Raw genomic sequence first — 19,429 nt, forward strand, 5'->3', positions numbered from 1 at the left:
ACAAAAAACAATTGTAACAATTAATGTCACAATGAACATAAAAACAAGTTTGGCTCAAAACAAGCTACAATGAGCCAATGACCCTCGCAAAGACGCTGAGTTGAGAAAACTTAAGTCTTTTTTTTTTCTTCTTCAATGTGAATGCAAAATTTGTTTTCAAAGGTTGTAACAGAGAAAATCAACATCAGTTTTCTCTTTTGTTTACTACAGCTGCAAACTTGGCTTTCTTGAAAATCAGGTCAGTAAACAATACAGCCTCTCCTACACTCCTCCTCTTTCTGCAACACACACTCTCTTGCTGTCACTTGTAGTGACTTGTTTGAGATTGAGGAGCTTCTAAAAGCATGTTTTGTTTTTTTTCCTCTCTCTCTTTTCTCTCCAGTGGAAGAATGTCTTTGACTTCACTCTGCAGGATCCGAGCAGTTTAATGCTCTCTCACACAGAGCAGAAGACACCATGAGCTCCATTCACTGCAGAGCCATGACTCTCAACACACTCTGCTGCCTTTGAGACTTAGACCACTTTTGATTTGTTTTGCACTGGAGGGCTGAAACAGTGTGTGCGTGCATGTGTGTGTGTGTGTGTGTGTGTTTGAAGAGGAACCACTTATGCGAGCACAGGAGAACTGAGAGACTAACTGGGAATTTGGTTGCATGGTGAGTTGCTGCTTAACCCACATTTTTCAGCCATTGCTGCATTTAAAACTTATTTTCAAAGGAACTGAGACCAGTACTGAAATGCATTCTGTGGAAACAGCTGATCTGTTTTCACTTGTGTGAGGTTTACAGAGGCGTTCACTGATCGCACACTGTACTTTTCTTTTATATATTTACTTTGTATATATATATATATATATATATATATAGCCTTATTTTTAGTTTCATTTAAATTTTCATTTTTAAATTTAAGTTTTTCATCTATGTAAATTTTATTTTATAGTTTTAGTTATCAATAATAACACTGTAAATAACACTGTACAGTACTTAAAAGATTACCATCATGTATAGTCCAAAAATGCTATATTTGTACTGTAATAACATGGTGGGTTTTGCCAAGTTTATTGCAGAAAATAAGTTCTCTCTGACCAACAAAATTGTATGATTCCTAAACATTTTGTTTTATCAAGATAATCTCCACAGATGAGCACAACTTTTATCGCCAAATCTAATTACAGTTGGTATAAGTAAAAAGCTAAAGTTGTGAAGTTTGAGCTGAAATAGTTTGCAAAAGCACAATTCTAAACAAAAAAGAGGCTGTAAAAGTAAACTAGTGAGTCGATGAGTTTACCTGTTCAACATAATTACATTTAATGTCCCAACAACCTCTGTAGTCCCACTTAGCCAACTGTCAGCAGCCGCCTTTTTCAAGACTCATAAAAGCTTAAAAAATAAAATCACAAAGGGGTATTACTGATTTATTGTATGGCGTGGAATAAATCTTCAGCTTACGTTATTTCGGGCATTTAACAAAAAACGATGGAACCGGAGGTTGAAATTTTTTTAGGACTCATTCCTGTAGCACTCTTTTCAGAATAAACTACTAGAATATTAAGATACTTCTCTTATTATTTATGGTATTTCTAGTAAGCTATTCAGAATTCTTGTCATTTGTCATATTTCAACTTGTCAAATAGATGCAAAACGAATTGTATAAGCATATAATGTAGATAAAAATCTTAAGTTTGTGTGTATATCTACATACGCACATTTCTCATAATGCCTCTCTCTTCCTTATATGGGTGTCCTTAAATATAGCATGATTCACTTAAGGGATTAAATAATATTTGACTCATTCTGTATAAAAAAAAAAAACTCCCAAAATGTGTAATTTAGGGCTAGCAGTGTGTTAGGCTGTGGTCATTTATTTGGCCTATATTAGCAGCTAGTAGGGTAGAAAGTCCCCACGATTATTTAAAACTAAGTATGTGCCTACAAGTGTGTGACATGGTGAAATATGAGTGGTATCTGATCAGATCTACGCTCATGCTACAGCGCATCTCTCTTGACATGCCATAATCATGCTCTTAGCAATGTAGTAAACATATGCCACTGCAAACAGATAATAAATGCACCACTGAGCACTTGTGTTTCCAGATGTTAGAGGCTTCCAAAGCCATGCATTGACGGTGCATTCGTACTTTGCTTGCAATGCAGTCATTCTGTCAAAAATTAGCAGCACTTTACTGACATGTTAGTGGTTTCAATAGGACAGGATATGGTTTGTTTGACTGATTGAAAACCAAAATTTGTCATGCATTAACATTTCCTCTCATTACATTATTGCACGTTGCAAGTATTAAACTTGAGCCTATAAATGTTTTTGTTTTTTGTTTTTTTGTATGGAGGACAATCAAACGGATGGAAGTAGACTTAAGGAAATTGACTAAGCCACATATATCCAGGTTTTGGGTTAGTAAGCAACCATCTTGCAGACACAGGTTACAAAATGATGGTACGTTGTTTCTTCATCACGCCTGTTAGGAAACACCAGCTTTCAGACAATAAATATTTCCTGGGAGTTTTTATCAGCCTGTCGTCTGGGAAGGAGAGATTACTTATTAAAGACTGTTTAACTTTTCAGATTCTGCATTCGATTGTCCATGCTACTTGTGAAAATATTTCTTGAGGTTTGTAAGGCATATCTCAGGATGTGTGTGAGTGTGTGTGTGTGTGTGTGTGTGTGTGGGGCGGGGGTGATGAGCTATTCTGGCTTTGTGTCATTCTGTGGCTTGAAAGGCAGAACCGTGTGTCTCTGTCAAGGTCCTAGAGTAAAAGCTTTCATCCTCCGCATTAGCATCACTATAGCAGTGACAGAAATACTGCTGCCAGCACCCCTGCCTGTTCACACTCTCTCTCTTTCTTTCAGATGGCCTCACAGGGTTCTCTGCTGAAGAGCGTTCTTTGCAGCTAAAGTCATATATCTCAGTATGGAAGCGTTCCGGACTGAAGCAAGGATGAGAAACTGACAGACAGACGACACAGGAATCTAGCACTCGCACCATCTTTATACCAAAATCACTGACTGATTTTTTTTACTGGAGCGCTGAATGATGTTTCTGCTGGCTGTGCTCTGCGTGTTTTACATCTGGAGTCCATCAACGCTGACCGGCGGATTGGGATCGACACCGAATACCATACCTCGCAAAACAGTGCCAATTAGTAGTAAGTTGAATTTATGATAATTATGTTTGGACGTCATTACAAAATACCAATGTACTTTGATGTAAAGTGGTCTAAAGTGAAAAATATTTGGGAACCTAAAATGTTCGAATTATGTGCATTAGATACAAAATATCAAATCAAAAGGTGGAATCTGCAAACAATTTGTGTTAAAGCCACTGTATGCCATGGTGCTTGGTGTTTGATTTACATATTCATATATAAAGGTGCTTTAAAGACTATTATGGTATTACTACCATGCTAGTGTCCAAAGTAAGTTTTTTTTTTTCGTTGTGTGTCAATATTCATGGTAATAACATTAAATCATATCATTTTTTTTTTTTTTTGTATATTTATTTATTTTATGTTTAAATGTGTTTTGATTGCTTAGAGAAGATATGGACCACAATTCTTTCTTCGAACAAGGTTTAGTTGTTCTGTGTGTGACTTTTCCATTTTTGGCAAACATTAGCTACTCCTGCCCTTGACTGGCCTTCATTTGTTGCTAGGTAATGGAGGACGTTTGTTTCGTGAGGAGGGTGTTTGGAACTACACCATTATGCTTCTGAGGGAAGATCTCAACATGCTCATCCTGGGTGCCAGGGAGACCATTTTTGCCCTCGACCTTGATGACATTACAGTCAAAAAGGCCATGGTGAGGTCTTAAATGCATATTTAAAAAAACGTATTTGTTTGCTAATCCATTTAATAATATTCTGCAGACTGAGTTTTTTGTATATATGGATGATGGTAAATTGTATTGATTCTCCACAGGTGAATTGGCCAGTCACAAATAAGGAGCAAATAGACTGTTCCAATAAGGGAAAAGATGCTACAGTGAGTTTTCACATCTTTTGTGCTCATTAATATATGTTTTTAAACAATGCATTCCTGGCACCAGCGTTTAATGTTTTTTATTATAGACTTTTGTCTTGCTTTATTAGCAGATATGCACACTTTGATAACTTTGATAAGTGTATTCATTTATCAGAGTGGGCAGAATGCAGTTTATTAAAGCTTTAAGACATAAAATGTTGAAAATCTTAGCAAAATGTACTGGAAAATTATCATTTGTAAAACCTTTTCATGGGACAATCTTCATTTTTTACATAAATAGAAAATGTGTCATCTGCATGAATTTCATATTTTATTCAAATAGCAAGGCAACTAGATGTTTAAGGATGTTTTAAGACTGTCTAACCAAAACAACATGCAAGACAGTGTCTCTTCATATTGATAATTACAGCAGATATCAATATATATAAATCAAATTCTAAGTAAAAGTCAAACATACCAATAAACATGCAGGAAACGGAAGTTTGGTTCTGCTTGGTCAGAACTGAGGTTAGTTTTTTTTTTTCACTTCAAATCATGTCACCACTTATTAGTTCCAACTTGGATGCATTGTTTGCTTTTTCTTTAGAATGACTGCAAAAATTATATCAGAATTCTTCATAAAAGAAACGATGACCGAATGTATGTTTGTGGAACCAAAGCATTCATCCCAACCTGTGACTATATGGTGAGTCTCATTAAGTATTAGTGACTATGAACATAAAATGTCCAGTATATAGTGCTTTATGTGTTTGTTGCATGTCATTCTCTTAGTCCTATGCAGATGGTAATCTGACTTTAGAGGGTAAACAAGAAGATGGGAAGGGGAAATGTCCCTTTGATCCTTCTCAGCGATACACATCAGAGATGGTTGGTACGTACTGCCTCTTTATTTATGATGCTGAGTATAATACGATAAAAGTACTTGTGTACTTTGCAGTGTGACTTTGGATAAAAGCATCTGCCAAAAATGCATAATTGTAAATGTATTGATAGTTATATTGAATCACACTGTTTGAAAGTATAACCAAGACATGTAATAGAGTGTTACTGTAGTACCAGTAATTTTCAACATCATTACTTACTACATCTTGTTTTTTCTCTCTTGCAGATGGAGTATTGTACTCTGCCACTTCACTGAACTTTCGGGGTTCAGAGCCGGTTATGATGCGCAGCTCAGAGGAATCCATACGGACAGAGTTTTCAAGCACCTGGCTCAATGGTGAGATACAAGAATGGTGACGCCTAACCAAACCTCCAATCCCAGTATGGTTCAAAACAGCCAGAACATATTTGCAAACTCATTGTAGTACCCTTACAACAACCCATAACAGTTTTTCCCAGGAAAACACCACTACACTTTGTTTAGAAAATGTCAACTATTTTTTTCCAATGTGGCTTTTTCAGTACATGACTATAAGAAAGTTGCAATTTTATTTTATTTTTATATATGTTTGTCTTTTATGTATTTATTTTTGTACACTTAATGATAATACTAATATACTGTTTGTAGCATTTCCATTAGTTTCAATTGCAGTTTTCTTGGTTGGTGCATTCAACACTTGAATGCTTTTTTTTTTACGGTTTGCCATGCAATTAATCATATGCTGTTTGCAAAGAAATTCATTTTGAATTCTACCAGTCAAATGTAAAACTCCCACGTAATGGTGTTTTTATGCCATCTACTAGCAGGGATTAACCGTTGTAACTAATCAAGCCTGGGTACTTAAGTCCAAATGCTTGTTAATTCTATCTAACCAACTAATCATTTGATGGGAAGCCAATGTATAACAGTGGTTTGGTTGTCATTAAAACAAGTGTATAATCTAACATACTTTCACTGCGGAGTGATTGTTGGTGCCTGACAGGGTGGTTTGAGTATGACAGTCATTTACAGAGAATGGTATGAAAACACAAAAAACAGCAGTGGGTGTGGGTGAAAATGCCTTAACACTGACAGGAAGGCGATAGTAACTGAAATATGTGTTTTTGTTTGTCATTTAAGAACCAAATTTTATCCACATGGCCCACATACGGGAGGGAAAATCGAACCCAGAGGGGGACGATGACAAGCTCTATCTGTTCTTCAGTGAGACAGCAGTGGAATATGACTCATACACCAAGATGGACGTCTCTCGAGTAGCTCGCGTGTGCAAGGTAAACTCCCGTCGTGTCTTATGTCATATGAGCTGTATTGAGAAACATTACAGCATTTCCTGTCTATACCACATATTACATCAATGCAAAATGTCATTTCTCTTAGGGAGACTTGGGTGGGCAGAGGACGCTGCAGAGGAAGTGGACTTCTTTTCTAAAAGCAAGGCTTGACTGTCCCGTTCCAAACAACAACCTGCCTCTTCTGGTCCAGGATGTTTTCCACTTGTGCCCCAGTGACTGGACCACCTGCGTGTTTTATGCTGTCTTTACCCCACAATTGTAAGTTTGAGATCTTTTTGTTTCTTCTAAGACAGTATTTCTTCTCAGTTCAATAATAGTGTCGATGTTGTGCAGTTCATTAATTATGAAACATTGATTCTGATCAACAGAGACTCCTCTCAGTACTCCGCGGTATGTGCATACAAAATTGAAGACATCAAGACCGTGTTCTCAAAGGGCAAGTTTAAGGCTTCTGTTACCGTTGAGACGTCGTTCGTGAAGTGGGTGATGTACTCAGCTGATGTCCCCGATCCCCGACCGGGAGCAGTGAGTCTTCTGTTCAGTAACTTGGTTCAGCACTCGTTCAATAACACTGATTCCCAGAGTTCACTAACCTTCACTTTGTTTTCAATTACAGTGCATTGATAATCATGCCAGAGAAATGGGTTTCACCAAATCTCTGGATCTCCCAGACAAAACCTTACAGTTTATTAAAGACAAGCCTCTGATGGACCAGGCCGTCAAGGCCAGTGGAGAGAAACCCCTGCTGGTGAAGAGAGGCGCTGCTTTCACTAGAATTGTGGTGGCCACAGCAACGGCCTTGGACAGGACCAGCCATCAAGTCATGTTCATTGGCACAAGTAAAGATGCCTTTATGCAAATCTGTAGTGTTTATAATCAGTAAACCCTCCAAAAGTATCCAACTTTTTTTCCCGTAAAAAAGGGCGTGGCCATTTGTAAATTCTATGGGTCTAGCTTCCGATCTAATCCGTGTCCAGCTATTTTTAGCTGTACAAAACAGTTCATTTTGCTGCTTGATATTGAAAATTGGTGTGTCTTACCATATTATTTTAATGTATTATCTTAATTATGAACACACTGGTTTGTAGTGCAAACAGTTTTACCGTTTACTGCACGTTGTTGTTATTCTCGTTATTTCCCAATAGCGGCTAATCAACCGGAAGTCTTGCCCATAGGCTTATATAATATAATATCATATATCATATCATATCATATCATATATCATATCATATCATATATTTTAGCTGTGTAAGTGAGTTTAACTGAAATTGTTGTCTCGTCTTCTGCATTGTATTGTGTTCTGTTATGTATCAGAGAGCGGTTCAGTGCTGAAAGCTGTGAATTATAACAGCGAGATGGCCATTATGGAAGAGATTCAGCTATTTGGGCCCTCAGAGCCAGTGAAGATACTGCGACTTTCCAACACCAAAGTAATAAGCAGATGCATTTATTGATGTTTATTGCTCACTTAGCAACATCATGAGCTGTGTGTGTCTGTTTCTTTTCAGCAAAGCTAATTTTATTCCTGTAGCTTAACTGGTTCACCAAAGTTAGGGTGAATGGCTTTCTAAGTCAAAGCTTAAATAGCAGCTAACAAATTTTATAGGAATATTTTATGTTCAACTGAAGCAAGAGTCAAAATAATTGTAATTTCTATTATTGTCTATAGAGATGTTATGTTAAGTTATGTGTGATGTCATCCCAACAACAGCTGTACGTGGGTTCGGATGTGGGCGTGGTTCAGCTGTCCATCAATGAATGTGGGCGGTACCACACGTGTCTGGACTGTGTTCTGGCCAGGGATCCGTACTGTGGCTGGGACCTCAATGCTGACCAATGCTCTACCATAAACAGCACACACAGAACCAGGTCAAAAGTCAAATAAATCTATTTACAAATCTATTTTAATGACAGCTAAACACATTTCTCATGCAAAAAATAGCATTGTTTTACTGTAATACAATAAAATTCTATTATTGCTTAAGAAGTAAAGTATGAATACATAATGGTCGTATTTGTTTTAATGTCTTTATTGCTTTATTGTCTGTATTGTATTAAGCTTTACGGCATAAATTAGTGAGAATTACCGGTCACACTTTAGTTTGGGGACCACTTTTCAGTTCTCACTATTAACTAACCATAAACTACAACTTTTGCCTTGGTAAACTCTTAATTTGCTGCTCATTAATAATGAGTAAGGTAGTTGATAAGTTTAGGTATGGGGTAGGATTAAGGATCTAAAATATGGTCATGCTAAATAAGGCATTAATATGTGCTTTGTGAGTGCTAATAATCAGCCAATATGCTAGTAATATGCATGCTAATAATGAGGTTTTTGTAATTCATCTTATTGTCAAAAGTAAAATGACTGTACACATGAATGGAAATTTTACAGGAAATTATGCAGAAAATGCAAAAATGTGTTCTTAATTCAAACTTTTGTGATGATTGTTTGCGCACACCATTATGAATATTGATATTGGCATATTGCTGATTGCTGTAATATTATTTCTTCCACAGCACTGTGATTCAGAATTTGAGTTATGGTAATGCCAGCCGATGTCCACAAATAGGTACTTGTATTATATCCCAGATTCTTCAAACTGTATTTTCTGGTAGAAACACTAAAAATAACATCTGGAACTTGTGTTACAGAGGACAGTAAGTCAGTCAGCGTCTCGTTTTTCCATGGCAATACCGTGACGCTGTGGTGCCAGCCATATTCCAACCTGGCACAGGTTCAATGGCAGCTGAACGGACGACCCATCAAAGCGTCAAACACCTTCCAGATCCTGTCCGACAGCCTGATGATCTTCAACGCCACCGCAGACGCCAGCGGCTACTACACCTGTAGTTCTGTAGAGCGGAATTACCAAACCCAGCACGTAGCATATGATCTAAAAATGTGGTCGGCATCTGGGACTACAGCATTACTACACAACGTTAAGGAAAAAGAAAACACACTTGTGGCCATGGTGGTGTTATTGTCACTAATTCTAGCTATGCTAGTAATTTGGAACCTGTACAAAGGGCATTTTCCTTTGCCGTTTTGCCACAGGAGGGTAAAGGACATGGAGAACAGGTGCGAACAAAGTCTGTATGAGAACCAGCTTCCAGAACATAAAATAGCATCATCAACGGTGAACTTGAACAGCAACAACAACCATGTGAATGACCAGAGGTACTCCAGCTCTAGAGAAAGGGACAGACTCTCAACCACTGTTGGTTCCTCAGGTCAGATCACATTGAAATATATAGACGATGAATCTGAGATTTGAGATTTTTATGCACAGACTTGCTAATGCGGCTAATCGTCATTTATATACAGACCAAGCCCACTGAGGCTGGTTCCTCTTTTGCAGCTAACTCTTGACTAAACTGTTTTAACCCACTTTTTGTCCTTGATGAATCTATACCTTCTAAATGCCATCGTTCATGTCCAATGGACAAAAAAAAACACACTGAATCAGACTTTTTTTGCATAAGGTCTGTCTCCATTGCAGCTTACTGTGTCCAAGAATCACCAAAGTACTTTTCAAGGACAGTCAAATCTAGGGATGCACCGATATGAAAATTTTGGCCGATACCGATAACCGATTATTCTTTATTTTTGAAAGCCGATAACCGATATGTTGGCCGATAAATCTATATCCAAATTGTTATATACTTTTTGAGAGCCTGATTACAAAAAAGGTCTCATCATTAAAAGCCACATCCCAAACACTTCAACATAAGCAGCCTAGATTGAACGGTGTACATTTTAAAAATAATTTTACTTCAAATCACTTGGTGGTCATATTTGCAACGCCACCGGGCAGCTATTTCAGTCATGCAAAACCAACTCCTATCTACTTGAATGGGGTAGATAAAAGTTGGCGATTGGCTGTTTTATTTATAAGCCATGACTTGCTAGTTTCGTCATATTGCGTTTTGCAGCTTCTCCCGTTCATAGAGCCTGTCCCAATACCCACACTTGCCGTCCTGACTACTTGAGAGCGGATGCACATGACAGGTTGGCAAGACTGTCCCAGGTCTGAAAAATGCTAAAGCTCAGTGCCATTAAAGCACACTAATGAATCTCTAATAGCTCTTCAGAGCAGTATTTGAGGTGTATCCCATCATTCATCTTGTTCAGGAACTCATGTGCCCTATATTTTGAGGTTAAAAATGCTTAGACATATTAGATATATAATTTGGTGGTAAAACATAAAGTGTTTTTGCGGTCTTCACACCGACTTGAACACTTGGGCCAAATCCAGGAAATAAGAACGTAGTCATCATCAAAGTAGGCAACTGGTTCAATGCAAAGAACACAAGTGTGAGTATTAGGAAAGGCCCAGTATAGTCTTATAGAGCTGCCCACGTACACAGGAAATGACTGTCTGATCATGTACCAATATAAGTTACTTACCACATTTAATTTTGTTTTTATGTGGTTCATGTGAAATACATTACACCACATTAATAGACCTAAAGTCACATTCACACCAAGAACGATAACTATAAAGATAACTATAACAATAACCATAATAGTATTCACAGCAATAGGCGATTATATTCTGGTGTTATCCTTATAGCTGTGGTGTGACTTCCTTTTCTCTTAGAATTAGAATGATTATTACAACTTTATAGTTATCGTACTTGGAGTGAATGGCCTGAAAATACAGTTTTGCTTGTAGTTTACTTGCTACAAAACAAACTTTTGCCACAAACAAACTCTGACTCAAAACCAGTGATTAGTTCATGCTCAAAAGTTATCATTTTATGAACCTGGCAGCCTGTAAACATGATTTTGTTTCCAGGTGGACTGACTGTGAGCCCTGAAGTTTGAGGCAGAGACTATTTAGAGTCTTTCTTTGGACATTTTCAGTGGTTGTGTTCCTGTTTTAGGGGCAAAAATGAGACATGCCATCTTGTTAAAACCTGCCGTGGTTGTTGATTCAATCCAAGTATGTTGCCTTTAAAGGCAATTCCACATGGACAAGAATGAACTTCCTGTATCTTCAGGATACCAAGACAAGTGTCAAATGACTGCATCTTAGACTCAAAGTTGAATGCAGCTTATGTTGCGTGTTTTTTATATGAATGTACTGCAGAAATATCATTTTAACTTTAATACCATCTATGTACCTAAAATGCTGTAAATTCTCTTTGTAAATGGCTTTTTCCAATGAACAGCAAATTAAATGTCAAGGTGTAAAATTTATTTTTAAAATTGAGCACAAATGACGACGTTAAGCAATTAAAAATTAGTAAATCTTTACTGTATCATCTCAAAAGCAAATAGTACAAAAATAGCATTTTCAAGCTCAACCAACAAACACGTTTAAAAAAAAAAAAAGGAATCAAATGCAAGATAAGAGCCTGCAAATAAGGAAATGTACAAAACAGGATTTTCAACAAGGACAAGATCACATATTAAGGTCTATTCCGTTGAACACCTGTTCTTCCACTAACGGAAGATGCTAATGAAATCAATAAACAGAGATTGTAGTACTTTTTCTAGATTTACACCAATTTTACAGCATTTAAAGATTAACGTTCAGTGTTCCCGATATTCAACACTTTGCTAATACAACTCAACCTCGTCCTCTTCATCGCCTGTATCGGTATCGCTTAAAGTGGAACCACAGCTGAAAGATTCCATTGGCGAACTGGCAGCGGAAACCATGGCGATGGGAATACTCCCATTCACGGTTCACGATCTTAAATGCGATGTCTTCGTACGGTGGGCCGGCGTGGAAGCGCAGTATTCCAAAGTCTTTGTTGTCAGGACAGGGCTCGAGGAAGTACTGCGGAGTCGAGCGCTTGTCGATGAGATCAGGGTAGAAGATGTTGAACTTGTAGCCCTGGACGATCTTGGGCGGCGGGTTGTCGAAGTCGTAATGCGTCTGGTTGTATTTGTTCCACTCGAAGCCGGTGTGGACGCGGTTGAAGAAGCGGGGCTTACGTGGACGGTATTTGTTGGCCCACAGGTACATTTTTCCAGTCAAAGGCATTTCAACGCTGAACTGGGCCTCGTCGCCACCCATGCCCTCTTTAGCGCGACGCACAAATGCATCTTCGGCGCTTTCATTTGCATCGCCTGTTCAAAAAGATAATACAAGTTAGCATTAGCATGAGTGAATCTTTACAGATGTGTTTACAAATGTGAACGATAAATTAGTTTTATGTTCCTAACAGTAAAGAATCTTTACAGTGACATACTTCAAGATTACTGAATTCTTCATTTCCAATTGGCTGACATGATGTTGATTCATTTTCTGTAATTACAGGTCTACGAAACAACTCTAGGGGTGTTGACCACATTATTCACTTTGCCGCATTTTTTAGAACTTGGTTTCCATCCATGTATGGATGGATTGAATTTAAATTGTAGTGCATAAACTACAATGGAAACATCCTTGATACGCAACAAAACACGTGATTTTGCCTCAACAGATTATGTGATTGGATAACTGGACTAACCAGTGAACCAATCACATTGCATGGAATGGAAACAGTGCTTAATTCGCAAATATTTTATGCAATATTCCAAGTTAAATTCTCAAATTTAGATGGAAACCTGAAAATATCTCAAGTTAAACATGTTCTTTTGTAACCATCAGTCCATTAGAATGGAAGCATTAAAGGCAGTTTTTAAGGTGAATTTCAGTGCCTCCTTGAATCAATTTCCCGTATTTCTGCTCTTTGTAACCCCCAATTTTTTTAATTTTCTACATATTTTTCTATCCACAAACTCTTTACCCTTTAGGTGAATTTAAGTGCATGCCTGAGTCTATTTCCTGCACTTTCATCCCCTTGATACAGCATGGTGAGTTACAAAAGGGAGGGAAAAAATTATTGTGCCTCCCTATGGCCAATGTTGAAATTACATTCTATTTTTGTCTTTTCTGCACCTATTCAGCACTGTAAAACCATTTAAATTTTTTGGCCTTTTTTGGTACACAATGCAGAAAAAGTAGGAAATGGAGTAGAGAGATGGAACAGGGTGGCAATTAAAAAAAAATCTTTCTATACATGATCTATAAAAATTTCAAACAATGAAAGTGCACATTACTTTCAACTTTCCAAGGTTATATTTGACCTTTCTTCCTGCTGCACGTCTATTACTGAAATCTTGACGCATGTGATGTGTGTAATTTGACTATGGTATATGAAGCAACAGAGCGATACGCACCGGTCACCTGCTGCTGTGTCCGGGCCAGCTGGAGTCTCTGCAGGTCCTCCTCCACGTTGATGATGTGTGTGTCCAGCGGTAGCTCTGAGGGCTGCAGGAGGGTGGGACTGTAGCGGCCGGAGTCGTACTCCGCCTGACTCTGCTGGATCAAATCCTCCTCTGTTAACACGGCCTCCGGGGCTTCATCTTTCTCTCCCTCCTCCCCCTCTCCTCCCTTTCTCTCCTCAGGACTGCTCCTTCCAGACCGCTCACCCTCTTCTTCATCCAGCCTCTTGGTCCGTCTGTCTCCATCGTCACCTTGCTGAGAGCCGCCCGGCTCCTCATCTGCAGATTCCGCCGCTGTAGGGCTACTGGGAAACAAAATGGACAAATCACAAATTGGGTATGTTTCAAATGTAATTCATTTAATTGAATCAAGTAATTTGTGATAAGGTCATTTTGAAATATTATACATTTTATAGTGCAGTTTCAGGTGATGACCCATTTTATAATTAGTTTAGAAGTCAAATTCTGAGTTATTTGAGCTGAGTATCTAGATACAATTTCCATGATGTTTCCAGGCCTAAATACATATAAAAAATATTTTAAGAATTCTAATATATTAAAAATATACTCACTGATATTTGCAGATTTCCTATCACCATGGAATCACTGACATATTAGCATTACTGATTAGTAGGAAGTACGGTATTGTATATGCATGCTTTAAAAAATATATAAAACTACACAGAATACAACAATTATCATTTCAAATGGTAGTATACTACTTTGTTACAAAACCACACTAAGTTGCATGTTTAAGGTTGTGTTCAGTTCAATTTCTATCTCAGAAATATAGTAATTTAGCATTTATCAGCCATATAATCAACATTTAGATTCAGAAGTGATAAAGTTATCAGAATTTAGATTCGGAATGGATAAAGTTATTATTATTATTTATTGACATTTAAAAAAAATATTTTAGGTACATTTCAAGAATAACTTTAGTAATTTGAGACTACAGTTAAATTAAAATTGTATTTAGATTGTGTGCAGTTAATTGTTCTTCCATCTTGGAAATACAGTTATTTATAATTAAATGTAAAAAACAAACTAAAAAAAAATAATTAATCAGTCTGAATGGTCAGGTGAAAGTGAAATCACTCACATGGGCTGCTCATTCTGCAGCTGTTCTTTGATGATGTGGAAAAGCGGTTCGCTCTCCACACCCTGTTCCTGTTTGAGTTTATACAGCTTCTGCCGCAGGACGTCCTGATGCCGTTCTCTCAGCCTTCACAAACACACACAGACCCATAAGGTAAGACATCACTGAACTCTAAAAATCCCCAGAGGCCCGTGACAGTTACTAGTCACTAGTACTAATCTGTGTCACTAGTACTAGACAGTTACTAGTGACTAGTCTGATACGCACCTGGCTCGTGCCATGTAGACCCGCACCTGCTGCAGGAGACTCTCCCAGTAGCCGATGTCCAGGTTGAAGCCTCCTGCCTTGATCTTATTCTCGATGTTCATATAGAGAGCCTGAAGCTGACTGTACGTCTTCCCTTTAAACACGCTCTGCACGTCTGTGCTGACGGATGTGTTTATGCCCTCACGACGGTCACCTGACATGACACCAAAAACAGAGATGGATGAGGGGTTGTGCACTGGACTTTCTTTAAATATACTAAATAGCGTAATGCATTAGGGTTGCATAATATTCATATATCCCCTATGTAACATTTTCAGCGGTTACATTTACATTTCATTTGCATTGTTTCATGAATCTAACAATAATACTAAAACTACTGTATAATAATAAAAAATATATGCCACAGTTAAAAAGTCTCTAATGCTCACCAAGGCTGCATTTATTTGATCAAAAATAAAGTAAAAAGTAATACTGTGAAATATTATTACAATTTAAAATAAATGTTTCTATGTGAATATATTGTAAAATATAATTTATTCCTGTGATGCAAAGCTGAATTTTCAGCATCATTACTCCAGTCTTCAGTGTCACATGATCCTTCAGAAATCGTTTTAATATACCAATTTGCAGCTCAAAAAATAATTCTTATATCAATGTTGAAAACAGTTGTCCTGCTTAATATTTTTGGGTGAAACTGGATTCTTTGATCAGTAGAAAGTTTGAAAGAACAGCATTTATTTGAAAAATAAATCTTACGTGAGATTATAAATGTATTTATTTATTTTGTCAATTTAATGCATCTATTCTGAAAATAGGTATTGATTTCTTTAACCAAGTTATCTAAAACATTTGTATAACACTGTATATATAATCTTAAAACACTTTATTTAATAATAGCATAACTTAAAATAACTAAAATTAATTAAACATTTAATATTTACTCTAAAATGAATCAACTGTAAACTATACAGGTTGTAAATGTAATAGTGCGGGTCATCACATCACCTGGTCCTTTGCCTGACGCCTCCAGTTTGCGCAATTTGCTGATTTCGTCTTCAGTAATGGTGGTCATATCCCTCCAGAAATCCACATTCTTGCCCTGTTCCAGCTCCATGTACACCTGCAGCCAGAAACACACAACCAGATCAAAATCATCATTGAACTTGTGTAAATATGACTGTTACTTCACATTTGAATCCTATTTTGTGTAAAAATGTCTGAACTGGCAGCCCAATCACGTGTTAAAATGATCTTTCATCTCTCTTGTCATCACACACCTTGATGTCCTCCAGCAGGTCGTCCATGTCTGTGGCAGTGAGTCCGTTGAGGAAGGTGTACGGTTCATGCATCTCCACCGACAGATCATCGTCTTCAGCGCTGATGTATTTAGCCAGCAGGTCGATGGGCTTCGCTCGGCTGTCACGGATCCGGATCTTAGACCTGCATCACATCACAGAAACGCGTTACAAATGGTCCAATCACATGTATGTATGAAAACACTACACGTCTGAAGAGCGTGACCTCAGTTTGGCCTGCTGCAGGTGAAAGTTGTCTTCCTGTTCCGCCCACGTTTTGAAATGTTCGGCCTCTTTCTCTCTCTGCAGCATCTCCAGCTCCTGCTCGCGCATGGACTTCTCCCGCTCTCGCTCCAGACGCAGCTGCTTCACCTGAACTCACAGATCTCACACCTTTACTTCACTTCAGTTTGTCTTTAGTTCATTTCCCAAATGCAATTTGGTTGCAGCATTTAAGACTTTAAATAATACAAAAACACAATTCTTTTTTGTGAGAGAACATTTCATTAGAGAAACTAATCAACAGTATATATTACTGTATGTTTTTATATGTTTATATTATATATAATATACAGTGGAGATCAAAACTAGAGAACAAAACAACAATTTCCTAAATTTCAAGGTCATTACTTGACGTTATTCTAACAGGAGCAGAAAGGCACTTTTTTAAGCATATTTCATAAATTAATTGTATTCTGAAGCACAGTATAAAAAACTTAAATGAGATATAACACTTACAGATATAAGATACAGATACAGATAAGTTATTGGTGTTAATCTGGCACCTGGTGCTAATTTCTTTAATTATATGACAAACAAGTCAAGTCACCTTTATTTATTTAGCGCTTTATACAATACAGATTGTGTCAAAGCAGCTTTACAGTATTAAACAGGACGATAGTGTGTCGATAATTAGGGTTGGGTATCGTTTGGGTTTTTTTCGATACCAGTGCCAAATAGATACTTTTAAAATGGTTCCGGTGCCTAAACCGATATTTATTAAAAAATAAATAAATAAATAAATAAAAATTCCCCAAAAAAATGATGGATTGGCCATTAGCACTATAAACACATGTCTGTTTCATTCATACTGGACACCAGAGGGCGCCCTCGCACAGAAAATCCACATATCCAGTCACAGAAGTAACAGAAGCGTGACCCTCCAGGAAATCCCTTATATGGACAAAGGCATTGCTATTATAGCTGTTACTGTGTAAACAGAACATATAAATGTTTTGAATGATAAAACAAAGACAATAAACCCTCGACTGCGACAATATAGTTTATCTGTGTTATTCAAGCCATCTATGGTATTTTCATAATAATTAAGTATATTTATAATCCATTGCTAATCGATGTATTCTTTTTAAAGTAGTCTATGGAACATATTTTCTGCCTCATTCTGTGACAAGAAGCCACATCAGAAAACAAAAGGAAGCATTTGACTGGTGTTGTGGAGTAAAAAGGTTATAATGTTCTCTTTTGTTGGAAAACAGGTTTAGATATGTGAATACGAGGGAAGTTTAGCTTTAGGCATTTTAATTTAAGCATGTTTAGCTTAGTTAACGGAAGGTTACCTGCTGCCATCAGAGCAAGTGTAATTACTGCATTCACGCGCTCCTCGGATGCTCTCATTTCCCCAGTTGTGCTTTTAAGTCGGAAAGTAAAAAACAACGGACACTCTCGTTACTACAAAGATTTGTTGGATTTGTATTATTAGAGCTTTCCGACTTCAGTTCACGTGCATTTTCTCAGTCGGGAAATTATTTTTCACGTGCGATGATGCTTCTTACGTCCGTTTCTGAAAACCAGAGGACAAATATTTCAATCGATCTCTCAGGCATTTAAGTGGCACCGAAATGAGGCAACGAAATCTGCATTCTGATTCGGTTCTAGTACATACCGGTTACATAGGTACCGGTGCCATATTGGTACTGGGTTTCGGTACCCAACCCTATCGATAATGCAGGAGGGCAATAGTAAACACTCAATTTTTCAGTTAAAGTCAGTTCATCATTGAAGCCACTCTAAAGTGTCTGAAACCCTGCGACAGCAGGTTGTCCAGATGAAGACCAAAGGGATGACCCTTTCAGCCATTGCAAGAGTTGGTCGTTCCAAATCTCTGATTTCTAGAATATTGCAGCTTTACAATGTCACTAATTTATTAAAGTCCCCCAAAAAGGCTGGTCGTTAACGTAAGACAAATGCATGAGAAAACAGGATTATGCGGAGACCATCAATGGGGAATCGGTTCAACACTGCAACTGGAATTGCTCGCCAGTTCAGTGCTGAAAAGGGGAAGAATCTGTTTAAGAGAAGTCGGACTGAAAGCGCACTCTGCAGTGACGAAGCCTCTCATCAGTAGAAAGAATCAAAAGGCTAGACTAACGTTTGCTGAGGAGCATGTCGACAGAGGAGAACTGGTCCAAAGTTCACTTTAATGATGAGAGCAAATTTAATTTATTTGAGACTGATGGGAAACATTATGTTCAGCGTCAAACTGGGGAAAGACTGAAGCCCGAGTGCATAAAGAAGTCAGTGAAAGGTGGAGGAGGAAGTGTCATGGTTTGGGGATGTTTTCTGCAGCAGGAGTTGGGCCTCTTATACAGCTACATGGCAGAGTGAATGCAAATGTTTATCAGAACCTACTTCAGCAACATGCAGTTCCTTCCCTGCAAGCATCTCCCAATCAGTCTGCAATTTTCATGCAAGACAATGTCTCCATCACACTGCAAAATGGGTAAAGCAGTTCTTTAAAGCCAAGAACACTGAACTAATAAAATGGCCAGCCCAGAGTCCAATCTCTGGAAAATCCTTGGAGACAAAACTTATGACTAAGAAACCCACTACAGTTACCAAACTATGGAAGAGAGTGGAAGAAGAGTGGACCAAGTTCACACCAGCCAAGTGTGAGAAACTAGTGATGTCCTGTGGCCACAGATGCGCTCGCTCAAGGCTCGACAGTGCGAGCATTTCACTCGCATTTGCGACTAAAAATAGATGTGTGAACTGAAAAATTTATTTAGGAGCATGAGTGCGAATTAAACCATCACCTTCAACTCAACTGCTTGTGGTTCCAGCAAACCCATCGTTTCATCACAATTTCACCATCCAGTTCTCGCTCTGTCCAAGCTGGACTATTGCAATGCTCTCTTGGCAGGTCTTCCAGCCAGTTCTATCAAACCTTTACAATTAATCCAGAACGCAGCAGCAAGATAAAATTTTAATGAGCCAAAAAGAATGCACGTCACACCTCGTATGTTTATCAATTTGCACTGGCTACCAATTGCTGCTCGCATTAAATTCAAGGCATTGATGTTTGCCTACAAAACCACCACTGGCTCTGCACCCCTTTACCTAAATTCATTACTTC

At 37.9% G+C, this 19,429-nt stretch overlaps 2 protein-coding genes across 3 annotated transcripts in view; one reads left to right on the forward strand and one right to left on the reverse strand.

Moving 5' to 3' along the window:
• Positions 1-2,913: 2,913 nt before the first annotated feature.
• LOC107698504 (semaphorin-4E-like) lies at positions 2,914-9,707 on the forward strand. Its single transcript, XM_016499531.1, has 14 exons — positions 2,914-3,161; positions 3,668-3,813; positions 3,933-3,995; positions 4,582-4,680; positions 4,767-4,866; positions 5,104-5,214; positions 5,998-6,149; positions 6,256-6,428; positions 6,539-6,695; positions 6,787-7,009; positions 7,485-7,600; positions 7,882-8,039; positions 8,691-8,743; positions 8,826-9,707. The coding sequence occupies exons 1-14, from the start codon at positions 3,047-3,049 to the stop codon at positions 9,446-9,448; spliced, it is 2,289 nt and encodes a 762-aa protein (XP_016355017.1). The 5' UTR covers positions 2,914-3,046; the 3' UTR covers positions 9,449-9,707.
• Positions 9,708-11,250: 1,543 nt separating this feature from the next.
• Positions 11,251-19,429, reverse strand: part of LOC107698503 (cactin-like) — a 16,889-nt gene continuing 8,710 nt past the window's right edge. For both annotated transcript variants that reach the window (XM_016499530.1, XM_016499529.1), the window contains 7 exons: positions 16,283-16,428; positions 16,039-16,201; positions 15,767-15,881; positions 14,762-14,954; positions 14,498-14,620; positions 13,351-13,700; positions 11,251-12,255 (listed from right to left, as the gene is read on the reverse strand). In XM_016499530.1, coding sequence (XP_016355016.1) covers positions 11,765-12,255; positions 13,351-13,700; positions 14,498-14,620; positions 14,762-14,954; positions 15,767-15,881; positions 16,039-16,201; positions 16,283-16,428 — 1,581 coding nt within the window. In that variant the 3' untranslated portion in view covers positions 11,251-11,764. The remainder of the gene's footprint in view (positions 12,256-13,350; positions 13,701-14,497; positions 14,621-14,761; positions 14,955-15,766; positions 15,882-16,038; positions 16,202-16,282; positions 16,429-19,429) is intronic.

The sequence above is a fragment of the Sinocyclocheilus anshuiensis genome, unplaced genomic scaffold (genome assembly GCF_001515605.1).
Source record: "Sinocyclocheilus anshuiensis isolate Anshui unplaced genomic scaffold, SAMN03320099.WGS_v1.1 scaffold1910, whole genome shotgun sequence".
NCBI classification, from domain to species: Eukaryota; Metazoa; Chordata; class Actinopteri; order Cypriniformes; family Cyprinidae; genus Sinocyclocheilus; species Sinocyclocheilus anshuiensis.

Coding starts and splice junctions, on each gene's coding strand:
- LOC107698504 (XM_016499531.1), top strand. CDS start 3,047: ATGATGTTTCTGCTGGCTGTGCTCTGCGTGTTTTACATCTGGAGTCCA. Junction 3,996..4,581: donor ATAAGGGAAAAGATGCTACA/GTGAGTTTTCAC, acceptor CTTTTTCTTTAG/AATGACTGCAAAAATTATAT. Junction 5,215..5,997: donor TTCAAGCACCTGGCTCAATG/GTGAGATACAAG, acceptor TTGTCATTTAAG/AACCAAATTTTATCCACATG.